Source organism: Arachis ipaensis, chromosome B9 (genome assembly GCF_059453495.1).
Source record: "Arachis ipaensis isolate K30076 ecotype BB chromosome B9, ASM5945349v1, whole genome shotgun sequence".
Classification (NCBI taxonomy): domain Eukaryota; kingdom Viridiplantae; phylum Streptophyta; class Magnoliopsida; order Fabales; family Fabaceae; genus Arachis; species Arachis ipaensis.
The window spans coordinates 490,691-508,498 of record NC_142444.1 but is presented as its reverse complement, the minus strand read 5'-3'; the positions used below and the strand labels follow the sequence as shown (position 1 = coordinate 508,498).

The 17,808-nt window shown below is 32.0% G+C and overlaps 2 protein-coding genes across 2 annotated transcripts; both read right to left on the bottom strand.

The window, feature by feature from the left end:
* Positions 1-6,633: 6,633 nt before the first annotated feature.
* Positions 6,634-8,395, bottom strand: LOC107645032 (scarecrow-like protein 21). Its single transcript, XM_016349040.3, has one exon. It carries the CDS (start codon positions 8,157-8,159, stop codon positions 6,735-6,737), a length of 1,425 nt encoding a protein of 474 aa, XP_016204526.1. The 5' UTR covers positions 8,160-8,395; the 3' UTR covers positions 6,634-6,734.
* A 7,079-nt stretch (positions 8,396-15,474) lies between these two features.
* LOC148543488 (sucrose transport protein SUC8-like) lies at positions 15,475-17,198 on the bottom strand. Its single transcript, XM_016345543.3, has 3 exons — positions 15,966-17,198; positions 15,777-15,884; positions 15,475-15,674 (listed from the first exon to the last, which is right to left on the bottom strand). Exons 1-3 carry the CDS (start codon positions 17,193-17,195, stop codon positions 15,495-15,497), a joined length of 1,518 nt encoding a protein of 505 aa, XP_016201029.1. The 5' UTR covers positions 17,196-17,198; the 3' UTR covers positions 15,475-15,494.
* Between the last annotated feature and the right edge of the window lie 610 nt (positions 17,199-17,808).

The following is a 17,808-nucleotide window of genomic DNA, read 5'->3' as shown; positions in this document are numbered from 1 at the left end:
TAGATGCCATGATAAGAAAATTTTACTGGGGGAGTAGGAGTGGCGAAAGGAAGATACATTGGATCAATTGGGATAAACTTTATTCTAGCAAACTAGAAGGTAGACTAGAATTCCAGAAATTTGAGGCCTTTAATTCAGCACTTAATAAAGAAAAACATCTTCTTTTAAAGAAAAAAGATCTTTTAAAAAAAGATGTAAATTGTAACTTCTCAAAAAAAAATTTTTTTTTCTAGTACTTTTACTTTTACTACTAGAAATTTGCTAAACACACTAAAAAATAAAAAAAAAATTATTGAAAAAAGATCTTTTTTTTTATCAAAATAATGACACTCAAACAAGCACTTAATAAAATTAATTTTTTTAAGAAAGTTTATTCAAACATCTATATAATTTGATAAAGTAGTTTTTTTAATACAAAATATTTTTTCAATAAAAAATCGAAATTCAGACATTAAACAATTTGTATATTATAAGAACAAAAAATATAATTAGCTATTAATAAATCTTGATTTGAGTGGTGCCTTGTCTTTTAGGATTTTTTTATAAATATATAATTTAGATATTTTATTTACAAATATAGGTAATTTATAGTATATTTATTATTTTTCATTTTTTTAGATGTTTTGTTTACACGTAAACAAATTAAATTTTTATATATCTTGTTTACAGTGTAAACGAGATATATGTATTATTACAAAAAAGAATTACGATTAAAATAATATTTTTGGTATGATTTAGATCGATTTACAAATAAAAAATAATATAAATTATTATTATTTAAATTAAATTAGATAAATTTACAAGTAAAATAAAATTTGATGTAATTTAAAAATTTGTATAAAAAAAGATACAAATTATTACTGATCTTGCTTGCGAAATAGAGGTGTCAACCGAGTTATGTCCTCAGAGGCTGAACGTCCAACTCTTGGATCCGAGCTTTTCTTTCGTGCGGTGGTGTGAAAGTACGAGCAATGAAGAGGAGGAGGAGTGTACCTACAAAAGCACTGCGAAACTTAAGTAAGTATATTATCTTGTTCGAATAATTTGAAAAGAACACTTTACCTTGCTTTATATGGTAGGCTTTTCATCCGTTACGCTTTTGGTATTAAGGTCGTTTATAAAAACACGAATAACGTATCTTTACTCGTATACTGTTATATCATTGGTTATGATGGAAACATTTATTTGACCGAGTTATGACTCATGAATGGATGAGCTCATAACGGACTGCACCGAGTTATAGCTCATAAATGGACGAGCTTATAACGTATTACGTCGAGTTATAGCTCATAAATGGGCGAGCTATAAGTAAAATTTAGGTATAATATAATTTAAATTAAATAAAAAAATCTAAAAGCAAATTGATACCGTTGTCATTCACGAGATCTAGACTAGTTCCTAAAAAATATAAGTGCAAACTTCTCACGCTAATGAGTTATAATTCAAATGGCATAGTCTTCTCCTACTTAAATTAAACCGTTATAAAATATTTTTCATATTTAAACAATTAATTTTTAACAAAATTAAATAAGCCATTAATTTCTCCCACAAATTTACAAACTTTTATTTTTTCTAACGTTCCCAATTTAAATATAAAAATTAGTACTTATAAAAGTACATAAAAAAATTTAAAAATTTGTCAAAATTTTTAAATTTTGTATATATTCTTAAATATTAATTTTTAAATTTAAATTTTTATGTATTCTTTTAATATTAATTTTTAAGGTACAATGTTGTTCTCTTGTTGCTTCAACTGCTACGTATATTTGTTTACTACGGTTGCCTTTTATATATGCATGTTTCAGACAGCCACTCGAAAGTAAATTTTTATGTATTCTTTTAAATTACATGAATGAGTTTGCAGCAGATATATATTGTTCTGTTTTGGTTTGAATTGTGATCAGTGTTAATTTGTTTGCAGAATAAGCAAGCATGCATATTGTCCTTTATTAGTATTTGATACATAACATTATAGCAATTGCATGGGAGATGTAGTATAATCACAATAAAAAATAGAAGACATACAGGAAAAAAAAAAGCCATTGATGGTAGTGTGAAGTAGGATGCTGAATTTCAGAATTGACATTTCAAGGTCACTATGCTCATTTTCCTGAAGTGTGAACTAGGATGCTGTTAAGGTTGAAACTATAAATCACTTTGTCACTGTGTTATTATATTGTTTATAAATAAACTTTTTCCCAACAAACTTGAACCGGTAGAGTGGTAGTCTGGTAGGTTTAAATTATTTATCTGACCAATTAATTAGTATTAAAGTCACAAGTTCATTACAATAGTTTAGATCACACGGCTAATTTGAAAAATAAAACTTAAGAGGCTTTATTTCGTGTAAGTATAACTAAAAGTTCTATGTAAATCACATGGGATTGTTAATGAACTTAAAATTCTACACCATTGTTTGGGTTGCAAATGAAAATCCAAACATAGCACTTTATTTCTCATCCCCTTATATTAGACTGTTTACTTCCTATAAGTAATATTCGAGTTGAAACTTATTTTGGCCCCTGAAATTTTTGACCGGCCTCAATTTCGACTCCCAAATTTATAGTTACCCAATTAACACCCTCAAATATTAGATTGTGACCCATGTTTGCCCCTGTAGCTATCTCCATTAACGAACATCTGATATGACACGTTAAGTTGACAGAATATGTATCCACGTGGCACCGAGCTTGCTAGAATGGATGTGTGATGAGTGAATGACGTGGCAAAAGTTGAATGAACTCAATTTCTCTGGCAAAGTCTCGAACATATTGGGAAAAGAGGGCTGTAAATTGAGTTCATTTAACTTTTGCCACGTCATTCACTCATCACATATCCATTCTAGCAAGTTAGGTGCCACGTGGATACACATTCTGTCAACTTAACGTGTCATATCAGATCTCCGTTAATAGAGATAGCTACAGGGGCAAACGTGGGTCACAATCTAATATTTGAGGGTGTTAATTGGGTAACTATAAATTTGGGGGTTGAAATTGAATTCGATCGAAAATTTCAGGAGGCAAAATGTGTTTCAACTCAGTAATGTTTTTTAGCCTCAATGAAAAATACAGCTAACTTCGTTATGGAATTTGTATATAATACATGTTCTGAAAGACAATTAGGACATTTTAAGGCAAAATAATAGAATCCTTTCCAAAAATTAACTAAAAGAAAAGTCCTAAAACAAATCATAAAACCATGACACTGCTTAATTATTCAAAAATTTGAAACAGAACTACATTTCCAGAAATATAAGATATCACATAGAATCTTAAATTTTCACACTAAGGGATTTATTTCTAGTTATTTTTGTCTCTCCAACCCCTCCTCTGTGTGGTATCTAAACTAATTTTCATGATAGATTGAGCGTAATCAATAATCTGAATGTTCAGAAAATCTAATCCAATCTAAAAAGTATATATGTTTAACCATTTTTTATTATGTGAGTATCCAACCGAAAACCATATAGCAATAATATTAATATAGAGATTGTTATTATTATGGAGAGAAATCAAGTAACATAGTTACTAAGAAGACATGGTTACTAAATTTTTATTATGAGTTGACAAAAGTCAACCACAAAAATTTAACATTTTACATTGGAACATTCTTAATGCATGGATATACTTATAAAAACTTTTTTTCTGCAGTGAATGAAATAATTGAACACTTTATTATTACAACAGGTTGAAGAGGAAGTCAATGTGATTGGGGTCACACATCACAACATATGTTAACTTTAATGTTCGTAAGTTTAAATTCCTATCTTGTGTACAGTCCATCATAGTTTTTTTTTTTCAGTTTTATGCATCGAGAATATTTATTTATAGCATTATGCTAAGTATATATTAAAATTAGTCACTAATATAAAATACATGTTGTGGTATAAATATACGTTGAAAATAAATATATCAAAATTAATATTTTTTTTCACACCGAAATTCATTTTTTGTAAGTCAAAATTAGTATAATCTAATTAAAAATTCATATTTTATGTTTTACATTTTTTACTTAATTAATAATTTATAAGTCAAAATTAATATAGTCTGAGTTGAATGTCTGTATTTTGTATTTTTGCAATTTTACTAAGTCAAATTTGTCTCTCATACTCTCATCAATATGACAAAAATAAATGTTGCTTGAATGTTCTTTCAATTAGATATGATGACGAAGGTAGAATGTCTTTGTTGAAAAACAAAACTTAGGCCCAATTTGAGTAAATAACTTAAATAAGTTCTTTTGGAAAAAGAGTTTAAAGCATAAGGACTTTTATTAATTTCAGTTTATAAATAAGTTATTTTGTGTTTGAATTTTTAGTTATAAAAGTACTTATTTTAAAGTTGTAGTGTTTAGATAAATAACTCAAGAAATAATTTTTTTTTTTACAAAAGAGAATGAATATTGAAATAACGATAATAACAAATACTTTCCAATATTGAATGTTGATTTTACATAACCTAATCACTAATATTGTGTATGATATGGTAGGTGAAAATAAAAAATAAATATAAAATGTGTGTCAATGTATATTTTGTTGCTATTTTTTATTTTTTTTCTCCTATTAGAACTCCCTTCTCCTTTATTGAGGTCAAGAACTTGCTATAATTAACTATGAAAATAATAGCAAGTTATAAAATCACATGTGAAAAAAATAAAATTAAAACTGAAATTTCATTCCACAGTTAAATACAAATTTAATAATAAAAAATAGAGTGATAAAATAATAAAAAAAAATACTTAGAAGGAATATATGTTCAGATGCAATATTGTCTAAAAATGAAAATAGTGGTGGAGGATAAATACTTCCATCACATGAATCATTACGTGAAAATGGTGAGGTTTGGAACATTGCGTGTGAATGATGGTGAAAGACCAGTGCTTTTAGTATAAGAACAATATTATCAATTCGTTTGCTTTTAGTATAAGAACAATAAACTAAGGTGAAGAGCAATCGTTTACTTTTAGTGGATACACATTCTAAGAAATTGTTACTCTGAATGTTTTGTTTTTCAGCCGATCAGTGAATACAACATGGACAATCTTTAAAAGTAAATTTATTTTGTTAACTTTTTTCTTAGTTAAACTGAAGTACTAAGTTGAAAAAATACTTAGGTACAATCATCTATATATATAAAAACAACAGAAAGTATAAAAATAACAAAAAATACTATTTGTACATTAAAATTAGTCACTAAAATCAGCCATCAATATATTTATATATAGATACATGTGTGATTTAATTTATTTTTATTGTGAATTTATATTTTAACATGTATTTTATACTGGTAACTGATTTTAATATACACGTAGCATAGTCCAATATAATAATATGAAGTATTACCATTGTTGAACTATAACAAATAGAATCAACAACAGCAGCAACCGCAACTGAAGCTAGACTCTTCTAGTAAATCTTCGCCAAACCTTCCAACATTCTCAAGCTTCTCATTGTGGGCCCATAACTGGACTGGGCCCAACATAAATTTTGGTAACCGAAACATAACGCAAAATAAAAAATGCTCTATCATGGACCCCAAACAAGAGATGTTTAAGAAGTCTTACCATGATTTTTTTAACAAAAGATGAATTATATAATATATAATATAATAATGCTAATTCTAAAATATTTTATTTCACAGTGCATAATACAGTTGTTCTCTTGTTGAGATATGCTTGAAAATTTTATAATATCATTATTTTCTATATTGCACATTTAAAAGCATAATCATGCTAGATAACCAATTATCCGGGCACTATTCTTTTATCTTCTTTGTAAAATAAATGAATAATGTGTTACATATACGTGCATAAGTATTGACCAATGCGGATCTGGTATTTATTTCCCAAAGGTTCCACGAAATTACAGTGATTCAAACCCACTTAATATAGTAACATATAATTGGTAGATAATGATATCCAATATCCTTGTATAATAGGCATATGCACAAGTAGATGAAGTCAATTCTAAAGGCATCCTTGACTCTACTTGAAAGAAAATTCTTAGTTTAACATTGGCAAACAAAAAGAATTAACTAGCCTTTTGCACGATCAAAATAATTAATTCCCATGTTACTATCTTTATAAGAATTTTGATCCATTTTCTCTCTTATAACATCACATCATAGCTGCCCACTATTTGGTTCCATATCTTTTCTTGTCTCAGCATTTCATTTCTTTTGTCCTCATCCTCACATACCTTCCATTTTCCCCACAATTTAAAATTTGAATCAACAAAATTTTCATGTGATGATCATACACATCACCACTTGCGATGTCTTTTCATTAGTATCTTATCAGTTATCACTTAGTAAAACGACACCCAAGTAGCTAGCTAGGGATCTTAATTCCTTTTTCAGCTAAATATATGAAAAACAAAGAGAGAATTATAATTAGCTAGGGTTCTTCATAGTTCATACTGAAATACACAACAATTATTTATTTATATTATATGCCCTTGATAATTATTCAGAAATGTAGATAAAGTTAAAGTCAGGGTGAAAACTCAGATGCAGTCGACTACATATGAAGTTGGTAACTGAGAATCGTTAGATGATTTGATTGATTTGATTAAATTTTCATCTAACAACTCTCGGCTATCAACTTCACGTGAAATCGACTGCACCTGAGTTTTTACTTAAAGTCATTTACGAAAATGATGAACTATATATATATATATATAGAGGTTAGGATTAAGGAAGTTAATTAGGACATAAGAAGATATATAGAATAGAATATTATGATGATGAAAGTGGTAATTGCCATGCGGACACAGTGAGAAGAAACCTATTCTGCCACCCCAAAGAAATGGCTCTACCCTGGTCCCTTTCAGAAATCCTGAAACCACCGCCGGCGGCGGCGGCGGCATCATCATCAAATTGAAGTGGTGGAGAATAGTAATAATGAGTCCTCATCTTGAGAAGAAGCTTAGCTTGCATGAGAGATTTGGAGCTCATCTTCATGGCAACAAAACCATGATTCTCCATTCTGGCTTTCCACGCTTCCATCCTCTCATACTTGGGACAATCCACGCCGTCCATGTCCATGTCACAGTTGAGCATGCTCTTGATCTCTTTCCCGAGAAGCTTCTTCTCAATCCTCAACCTCTCTGCGCTCTCGAGCGGAAGACAATCATCAAGGGAATCAAACATGGCGGCAAAGTAATGCAATGACTCTGTGAACCGAGACAAGAACGTTCTAATGCTCCTGCTACCTTCTTGCTTCACCAGCACCACAACCGAAGGCCTGAGAGACCGTACGAATCCCAATGTGTCAGAGAAATTCATCAACAAACTGCTGTTACTCGCACTGTTGAGGTATGAAACAAGGTTCACTGCAACACTCTCGTTCTTCTTCTTCCTCAGATTCGTGATCCTGGACCCTCTCAACAACCCTTGAAACTCGAACACAAGGTTACCGAAGCCTTTGGAGAAGCTCACCAATCTGGACTCCGTTTCTTGAAGCTCCTTCAGAGTGGTGCCGAATCCGGTGATCCTTAGAGATATGCGGTTTCCGCTTGAAGCTTTCTCTGAGAGTGATTGGATTAGAGAAGGCCATTGGAATCCGTAGGAGACGTCAAAGTCAATGACATGGATTGAACGGTTGTTCCTGTCTTCTTCTTCTTCAAAGGCTTCTAAGATTGCTTGGTTTGCAGTGAAATGAGCGAATTGGTAGTAAGGTGAGACTCTATAGAGATCTGTGAATGCAAGAAACTCTTCTTCACATGTTGGCTCCTCCATGAGCATGTCATAGAATGGAGATTTCTTTGTGAGGAGCCTGGCGGCGAGGCCATCGGCGAAATACGCCACGACACGCTCAACTGAATCACCTGTTAGGGAAACTGTTTGGTACAGATCTGTGAGATTGTCAAGAGATGCAGCAATGTTGTTGCTGTCTTCGTCAATGGCGGTGGCCGTTGTGAGGAGCAAGTGGATGAGATTGTTGTTGTTGTTGGTGCCTGGTTTTCTTCTTTGGAGGTGGTGATGGTGGTTATGGTGATCTTGTCTTAGCATGTTTTCCCTGACTTGGAGGAGCCTCAAGATCTTGGCTTCATAGTTCTTCTTCTTTTTCTTCATGATCATGTTGGTTTCCCTAGAAGAAGGAGTAGTAACTGAAAGGCTAAGGTTCAGGAACTCATAATCTTCCTCTGAGTAGTCTTCCATAATTTAAGTGTGGGGCTTGGGGAGGAGAAAGAATACTACTCACTACTCACTACTCACAAAAATTCTTTTCATGTTTCATCACATGCTGTATTTATATATAGAGAGAAGAAACCAAGGTGGAAATAAAGCTAGATATTTGATACATGAGAGATTTTGTTTGCAATAATAAGACGGAGAGATTAGCATGTGTATGTGTAGGGGGTATCTTGGAAAACACACACATTGAAGTTTTCATTATTACTATAAAAGTAGTGTTAAGGAGCCAATAGCTTAAGCGTAAAATATGCTAAATCTTTGATTTATGAATAAAATGAACATCAATGACTTAAGCGTATAATGGGCTAAATCTTTGATTTATGAATAAAGTGAACATCACCTATACTATCCAGACTAATCATTCGGATACCAGGAATAATACTCTTAACCTTTCGGATCTGGAACTCTAATACCATGTCATGAAACCACTCATCTCAAAAGCGTAACCTGATAGAACAATGTAACACTAATAGTCATATCTCTAATACTTTCTAAACCTTCATTGTACATATTGTACGCTTAGGCCATTGACTCCTTATACTTTCTCTTATTATAATAGGGAAAGTATGAGAAGTGAATGGAATATTTTTACAATATGTACAATGAAAGTTTAGGAAGTATTAGAGATATAATTATTAGTGTTTTTTTTCCATCAGCTGAAACTTTTGGAATGAATGATATCATGACATGGCATTAGAGGTCTAGATTCGAAAAGTCAATAGTTCGATTCTTAGTGAATCTGAAAATTAGTTTAAGCAATTGTCTTTCTAACGGGACTCATTATAATAATATTAAAATGATGATGAAGGGGAAGGGGAAGGGAAAGGTGGTGTTTTGGGGGGTATTACTTTCGTTGGTAGTTGAGATGGCTTGCAAAATGCCACATGCATTCGACAACAGACTGCAGTGTCAAATGGGGGAATCAAACGTACCGTCCTTAGCAATAATTATTTGTCTCTATACTACACTCTTTCTTTTAATTATATCTTCTTCATCTTCTATATATACTACTAGTATATAGTATATTCTATTATATTCCTAATTTTCTCCACCACTTCGTTTGAGCCTGCAACTTGCCATATTTTGGGTTATAACTATGGTAATCTGAAGTGAATACATACATTGAACTTGGCTAATTCATTTCAAAACGTACTAAATATACATAAGTCAATGCCATCCATGTTAAGTAATTAATATGATTAGACTATTTTTTTATGGAAACGAAGAAACTAGCTAGGATCCCCTATTGTTCTCAAAGTGTTTGCTAATTGGCAGAATTGAATGCCTCTTACAAGGTTGTTGGCCTTGTTAGAATATATTCCCTCATTTACATAGGGATCCTCTGCATATAAATTCACCTTAATTCAAGCTATTAATTAACTAGTCATATGCCACGACAAATGGGTACTCCCAAGTGTGAACTAGACTAGGATCGGATCATTCTTATTTTAATTTATTAATTTTGGATGGACTACGTACTAATATTGTTAAATAATGCTTAATTGATCTTGATCAATTCTAATTGTTTTGGTGGTAATAAAACTTGGAATATGATTGTAGGGACAGAATTGGTTTGATGTTTTCCTGAAAGCATCTCCCAATGTGAATATAGGCCGCCTTGATTGCATCACCAGACACCAATATAATATACATATATTCATTCGTCCCTACCACTATCACACAACAATTCAATAATCTTTGGAAAACTAATTAAATCATCATCATCATCATCATCATCATAAGAGATGGATTAAGGCATGTGGCATATATATTCATTGTTAGAATATAATTAGGATCAATTAAGATCAATTAGCATTATTTAGTATATCTGAATATTTATTATAAGAGATTATGTCTTTATTATTATGATTTTCTTAGTACCTATAAATATCCTTTTATATTGTATCATTTTAGACAACTTGAATACACTCAATAATATATAAATCCTTCCTCCTGTTTAGTCTCTTGTTTCTGACATGGTATCAGAGCCATGGTATCCTCCTTGAGGAGGATAGGTTGTTTTCGTCTTTTGCACTTTTTTTTTCTATGTCATTTTTCTTTACCTTTTGTCACTCTTTTGATGCTTTTTCACCTCACCGACTAGCATATTCTCTCCGTCTTGTATCCTTTCGAGTCGAATGATCAAACATCAATGTCATCCGCTGTTTTTCTATTCTCATAAAGAAATCATATAGTTTTTACTCTCTTTCGTCAGTTCCGTCTGCGCTTTTTTCAGACAAACGACAATTCCGTCTGCGCTTTCTTTGAATAAGCGACAGTTCTATTTGCACTTCTTTCATACAAATCCTAATTATATTCTAACATTCATCATAAGAATGGATTTGAACAGAAAATACGATTAATCATATCCAATGATCTAATATAAGAATGTTTTAATTTCCTTATATGATATTTCTTTTGGGAAAGATGTTACGTTGGAGTTGATGTTTGAAACAGTCGTCGTGAATATATAGCAGTGAATGAATAAGCATCTCATAACGTCACTTCAAACATGGAAAAAAGTACTAATTATATTAAACTCTTGGTTTGTCCTACTAATGGTGGACATATACACAATTAACTTGTTAAACTAAACTACTACAATGACATAATTATAATATGCGTGCTCTACTTAATTATATTAAATAGGACACAATTATATGCTGCCTCATGCAATCTAAGCCTGACATATGGCTGCTTATGTATTATGTATATCTAGCTAGTAAATATATAAATGGAGAATAAACTACTTAAAAATATGATATCCAATAATTAAGTAGGTTAATATTATTTTTTTAGTCAATAAACTTTGTTATTTTGTTTTTAGTATTTTTAGTCATTAATTTAATTATTTTAATCTAATAATTTAATAATATATTTTTAATTTATATTTTTAATATTAAAAATTAATTATAAGTCAAAGTATGGAAAAAATAAGTAGTGAATTATTTTAGAAAAAAGAACGGGAAAGACGGGAAAAGAGAGTGATGAGAGAAAGATAGAAAAAACAGGGGTTAGTGTCAGACATATCCACGTGAGGTCCCTATCCAATATCCCACACCAAACACAACATCCAAAATCATTTCCTTCGTCTTAATTATTTCTCTCTATCTCCTTTTCCTTTTTTTTTTTCTCTTTGCAACATTAATAATAAAAGAAAAAAATAAATAGGTCTTTGATCTTTTGTTTCATAAATATTTTTATTTTTGATTATTGAAAAATATTTTTAAGTTTTTGACCTTTACAAAATTTGGATGGATCAGTCCCTCCGTTTAAATGTTTCCGTCAGAGACTGATCCGTCCAAATTTTGTGAAGGTCAAAAATTTAAAAATATTTTTTAATGGTTAAAAACAAAAATGTCTATAACAAAAAAAATCAAAGACCTATTTATCTTTTTCTCTAATAATAATAATTATTATTATTATTATTTGAAGCTTACATATAGATGGAAAAGTATTAGCAAAAATTTAGACTAAAATTTCATATACATATATAAAACTGTGATGATGAAATTTTATATGTATATGTTTTTAATTAAAAATTAAAAATAATTTATCAATAAATTATAATTTAAATACATATAATCTTTTGAGAAAAGGACAAATAGGTCTTTGATCTTTTGTCCCGTAAATATTTTTGTTCCTAACCATTGAAAAATATTTTTAAGTCTCTAACCTTCATAAAACTTGGACGGATCAGTCCCTCCGTTCAAATACCTCCATCAGGAACTGATCCGTCCAAATGCCGTCAGGGACTGATCCGTCTAAATTTTGTGAAAGTTAAAAGTTTAAAAATATTTTTCAATGATTAGAAAAAAAATATCCGTAGAACAAAAGGTTAGAAATATATTTATCATTTTCTCTAATCTTATTTTTTTTATGTTTGTGTAAAATTTTTAAATTTGAGTCTCACTCCTAATTAAAAAAAACGAAGGCAATTTATGATTGAGGGCCAGGGGGGAGTAGAGTAGAGTAGAGTAGAGTAGAATGGAAAAGACGATGATGAATGTGGGTGTCAGAGAATGCAACCCCACGTGAGGATTCTTTATTTCACTTCCTCCATCGTATCAAAGTGTGAAGAAACAAGAACAAGAACACTCTTCCAAAATTATTCACTTTGCGTGACCATACCCTTTGCGTGCTCTTCTCACAAAAAAATATGTGGACGGGGTGAACACTGAATACTCATATCTGAATCCACTTCCATCTCTTGTCTCTTCTATATTCCAATCATGTCACTCACTCCTTACATCCATTATCATATTCAAATCACTCTACTTTTTCCTTTCCTTCTCTTATTACCAACTTTTTTCTTTATATATTATTCCACTCCTAATTTAATCATTAACATGTTATTCCAATATAATAATATATAAACATAGATTTGATCTTTGTATTTAGTGTGTGGAAGATTTGATCCGTGTCTTGCTTTTTCAAGTCTACAAAATCTGTTTAGGTGAATAAAATAAACGCGTGTGCAAGTTTTTATCGTTAATAATAATATCCAATAATTTTAAAAAGTATATATCTGTGCGTGTGTTATAACATTTTGCAACAAACAGTGAAAGAAATAAAATCTTGTGGCCTTGCACCTCCACATGACACGATCCGTGAAATCTTGGCTATGTTTTTTTTATTTATTTCTTGTGTATAGTAAATACCTTTAATTAATTTATTTTTATAAGTAATTGGGACATGAGCACCTAGACGTTACTTTGTCTGCACCCTATATATATATAAGAAGCAACTATTTAATTTATATACTATTTTAACTTAGCATTTAGCATAATAATAGCTGTTATTATTTTCATTAAGCATATCATTATGTGGCAGCTTTTTGGGGATAATCATCATGAACTGTACCTATATTTATAGGGAACGGGGATCTTCCTGATTTTAGGATTCCTGGCATTAGCTTTCTAAACAGTTGGTACTATATTCTAATTAATCAATAAATAAAAAACATACATTACTACTTATACACCAGTGACTGCAATATAATATTTGAAAAAAAAAATTTTAATGTATCTAAAATATTATTATTTTAATTATTTTAATCGTTAATTTTAATTAATATATATTATATATTTTTTATAATTAAAATTTACAAATAAAATTATTAAAATATTGATATTATATTTAAAATTTTTTCATAATTTGAGCTGTGTCAATAACTTCATCTATTTTCTATATTTAACTATTAAATGAAATATTAGACATAAGAGTATATTGATAAACGGGATGTGAATCAATAGATACAAAATCTCACACTCATTATATATATGAAGCATTTTTCTTAATTAAGAAAGATAATAAAAAAACTTTGTATCCGTACGTTGCAATGTCAAATTAAGTATTAATCAAACACCGGATGTCAATATAATATATATTATTATAAACTTTGTATAGATAAACCTTTCATAGTAGATACACGGGACTGAGAAAACAAAGTGACATATATAAATCAAACATTTATGCTTTGTTTTTCTTAGTAATTTGTTGAATATTCTTGTTCCTCTTAATGTTTTTAAGAAACTTCTATTCCTTCACAAGATTTTATTATTATTTTGGACATAATATTTGTCTTTCTCCAATTTGATTCCTTATATCAAATACATTAAATATTTTCTGCAGAATCAAAGCATAAATTCAAGATAGAATGCTTATCTGAGTTATCTTCAAACTAAAAATAGTTAATTTTATGAGTGATATTTGTTTTATTCTCTCCCTTCCGTTATGATCATATTCTGCATAGGGAAATGTTACAAATTTAGTTTATAAGATCAACTGTATTAAAATAATTTTAGATTTTAAATTTTATTAGCCATATATAACACAAAGAAATTAAATATCGCAAATTTTTATTTGTATGTTAGTACTTAGTACTCTCCATTGACTGATGGTTGATATTTACATAAAAAGAAGGGAATTTTTTTTTTTTTTTGGGTTTTAATTTGAAAGAAAGATGTAGGATGTATTAGTCTTTTTAAGTGGGCCATGGAGGTACATGATCGAATTCAGGAAAGCCATGTACCATATTTTTGCTCTAAAGAAAGCCCATTTATTATTATTTGTGCTCCAAAGAAAGCCCATGTACCTAACTCATGTTTCTACTATGGGTTTAAACCCGTTTTGTTCTTTTAGTGGATACATATATTATTGCATAATTTACCATGAACACTAGATTCAGGACTAAAATAAAATAATCAAACCCAGTCTTTTGAAGCTTAAGCCTCGAGCTTCTTTTGGTAAACAAATAGTACTCCAACTGATAAGGTGAGTCTTTTTTTGTTGGTTATTCAATATCTAGATAAAGTTTTGCTGAAATTTTTATTTATTTTGTTGCAAATATCCTTTAGAATTTTGCTATGTTACATCATAAACAGGGTTTTTACAATGACTGACAAAACAAACATAAAATGGTACCCACTATCAAAAGACTGGATTAAAATTAACATTGATAGTGCTGTTAAAAAGAACCTTGGAAAGGCAGGGTGTGAGAGACTGCTGAGAAATAGCCAAAATCAGTAGATTATAGGGTTCACCAAGAATTTGGGTGAATGCTCCGCGTTTATTATGCATCGGACTAGAAACTACTTGAATTTTGGGGTTTAAGAATGTCTACTTGGAGTGTGACTTCAAATTTGTTACAGACAGCATAAAGAAAGGATAAGATAGCACAAAATCAGGTTCAGTCTTGTATAGCGGAATACAAAACATTCTGTCTAGAGATTGGCGAGTCCTTATCAATCATACCCACTGGTTGGCTAACTCTTGTGCAGACTGGTTAGCAAATTATAGTCTTGAACAGGACTAAACTATTAAATACTAGAACTCTCCGTCTATGAGTCTCGGTCATTATTTGTTTGGTGATTCTGTTGGGATCTTTTAGCTCCGAAGAACCACTAGAATGTAGTTTCCTTTGTTTTGGGTCTTTGGCCCCTTTGTAAACCGAAAAAAAATAAACAAATATAAAATTCATGTACACTAAATAAGACTTGTTCACATCTAATTTCTCTAAAAATATTTTCTATCACATGCAGAAAAGTTGCATCAAATTTAGAAAAAAAATAATAAAATTGGACCTTTTTGTTTTCAAAAATATTATTTTTACACCAAAAATAGTCACTAAAATCAATAGTGATACATATTTTGATATACATAAAAACAAAATAAATAACACTCACATAATCATCTTAGTATGAACGTTCTATATTTTATGATGAACGTTCTGTATCTTATGCAAAGTGTTATACAAAAAATAGGGTCCCTTGTAATGAATTTCCTACTATTTTATGATCAGTGTCCGCCACCAACGACCATAGAAGCTTTGGCCGCATCAGATTTCTTTATGGACGGAAGCATGACAATTGCCATTGCACCACTCACAGCCGCCGCTATCGCACCCATCACGAAAGCAGGCAAGTTCCCACCGCCGAACCAGGCATCTACTTGTCCACTCACTGTTGACACTATCATCTACATACACATTTTATATAATATAAATTTGAGTTAATACATACCTTATTAAATTAATTCCATATCCCCAATTAATTAAATTAAAATAATATATATACAAACCTGTGGGATCACAATGGCAAGATTGAGAACCCCAAGAGACAAGCCTTGGCCTGCTCCACTGGTGGCTGAGTAGACTGATGCTAGAGCAAACGGAACGCTGAAATTTATCTGAAAACAAAAATAGACCACTGCATAAGCTAAAAGGAAGTTGCGAAATTAATAAAAGGAGAAAATAGGATCGATGATTACCGCAAGTGGAATACCGATGATGGCGAAGAAAGTCATGGCACCAACCCTTACGCCGGTAGCTGGAGGAACATAATGGCCGGCACGATGGCGGTCAAACTCAGCGACCTTGGTGATGTAAATAGTAGAAAGCAATCCACCGGAAAGGATGAAGTTAACAATACCCCAAAGGTTCTTTGCTCCACCCATGATATTGCTAGCTGGTTCAACCCCCAATGACATAACTGCCAAAACGATGGCGTTTATCATCAAACCCAACGATCCAGCGCGGACACCCTTGTCGTAGGCCTCGTCACCCACATTACCACCGTACACCTCCTTCCCCATCCAGTCGGTGTTGAACAAGAAGAATGGGAACCAACCGATCCAGTTGATAGCTGTTACAAGCATTAAGATCCACATTGGCTTCTTCAGCTCCTTCAACGCCCCAACGATTTCTCCAAAGCATCCTGCCGAACGAGAAGAGTCCTCAGTGCCTTCAATGTCCTCATTTTTCTTGGCCTCTGAGAGGGGAACATCTTCAACGAAGAACATGGCAAGGCCGGCCAGGGTAAGGAGGAGAAGGATGGAGATGAAGAAGCAGCTCTTGAGGTTAGCGCAGAACTTGTCACAAGCCTCCGTGTTCGAGAATGGAAACGCTTTGTGTAGGTTTTCATATGAACCTGCCGCGTAGCCGAGGATGTTACCTATCGCCATGAAGAAGGAGAAGAAGGCATTGGCCATTCGGATCTTGCCTTCGTCTCCGGCAGACAGGTCGCCCAAGAAGGCGCGGCAAGGCCCTTGGAGCATATTGTTGGCCACGTCTAGAACCCAAAAGCCGATGACGAATATGGCAACAGCTCGAGGGCGGGTTTTCTTCGTAATGTCGTCGCCGAAGGAGTGACCGAGGTCAGCAGCGTATCCGATGAGAAAGACGGCGATGATGACAGAAAGGGCTCCAGTGATAATAAAAGGTTTACGACGGCCAAGTCTTGAGTTGCAACGATCACTGTAGTATCCCACAATGGGCTGGACTACCATCCCGGAGATGGGACCACACAGCCAAATGAAGGAGGCCCACACATGTGGGACCCCCAACAGTTGGACGTATGGTGTGAGCAGGGACAGTTGTAGGGCCCACCCAAACTGAATGCCAGCTGCAACGGATGCAACTGAAATAATCTTCAAAATGGGTGTGATATTCGTCGTTGTAGCCGTCTCCAGCTGAAGTGAGCTCTTCGTTGGGGACTCCATTTTAGAAACACGTCCCTTCCGTTTCCTTCGGTTCTTGGTTTTCTTTTGAAGCAAAAAATGGATTAATTAGTCTGGAATTAAATCAAAGGAGGATTCAGAGATGTTGCTTAGCTTATTGAGAACGAATGAAAAGTGCTTTAATTTATAGTTTATGCATGCATGGATAACTCCAAGCACACCTCAAAGTCATGATTGTTAACCGCTTATCCAGGATGGCGTAATGATTATCTTAATTCTTAATATGGTAACACTTATGCCACGTTTTTCAATGCCTAGCGTTGAACCAGTCTGGCCATGTCTTTCTCATCAATCATATATGACCCGAAACCTGAGCAATACTGAATTGTTCATATTCCATATTTAGATAATAAAGAAACTTTGTATCCGTATGTTGCAACGTCAAATTAATTATTAATCAAACACGGGGTACCAATATAATATATTGCAAGCATTGTAGAGATAAACATTCCGCTAGATACACGGGGATGAAGAAACAAAGTGACATACATAAATCAAACTTTTAAGCTTTCTTTGTCTTAGTAGTTTCTTCACTTTGTTGAATATTCTTGTTTCTTTTAATGTTTTTAAGAAACTTCTATTCCTTTCCAAGATT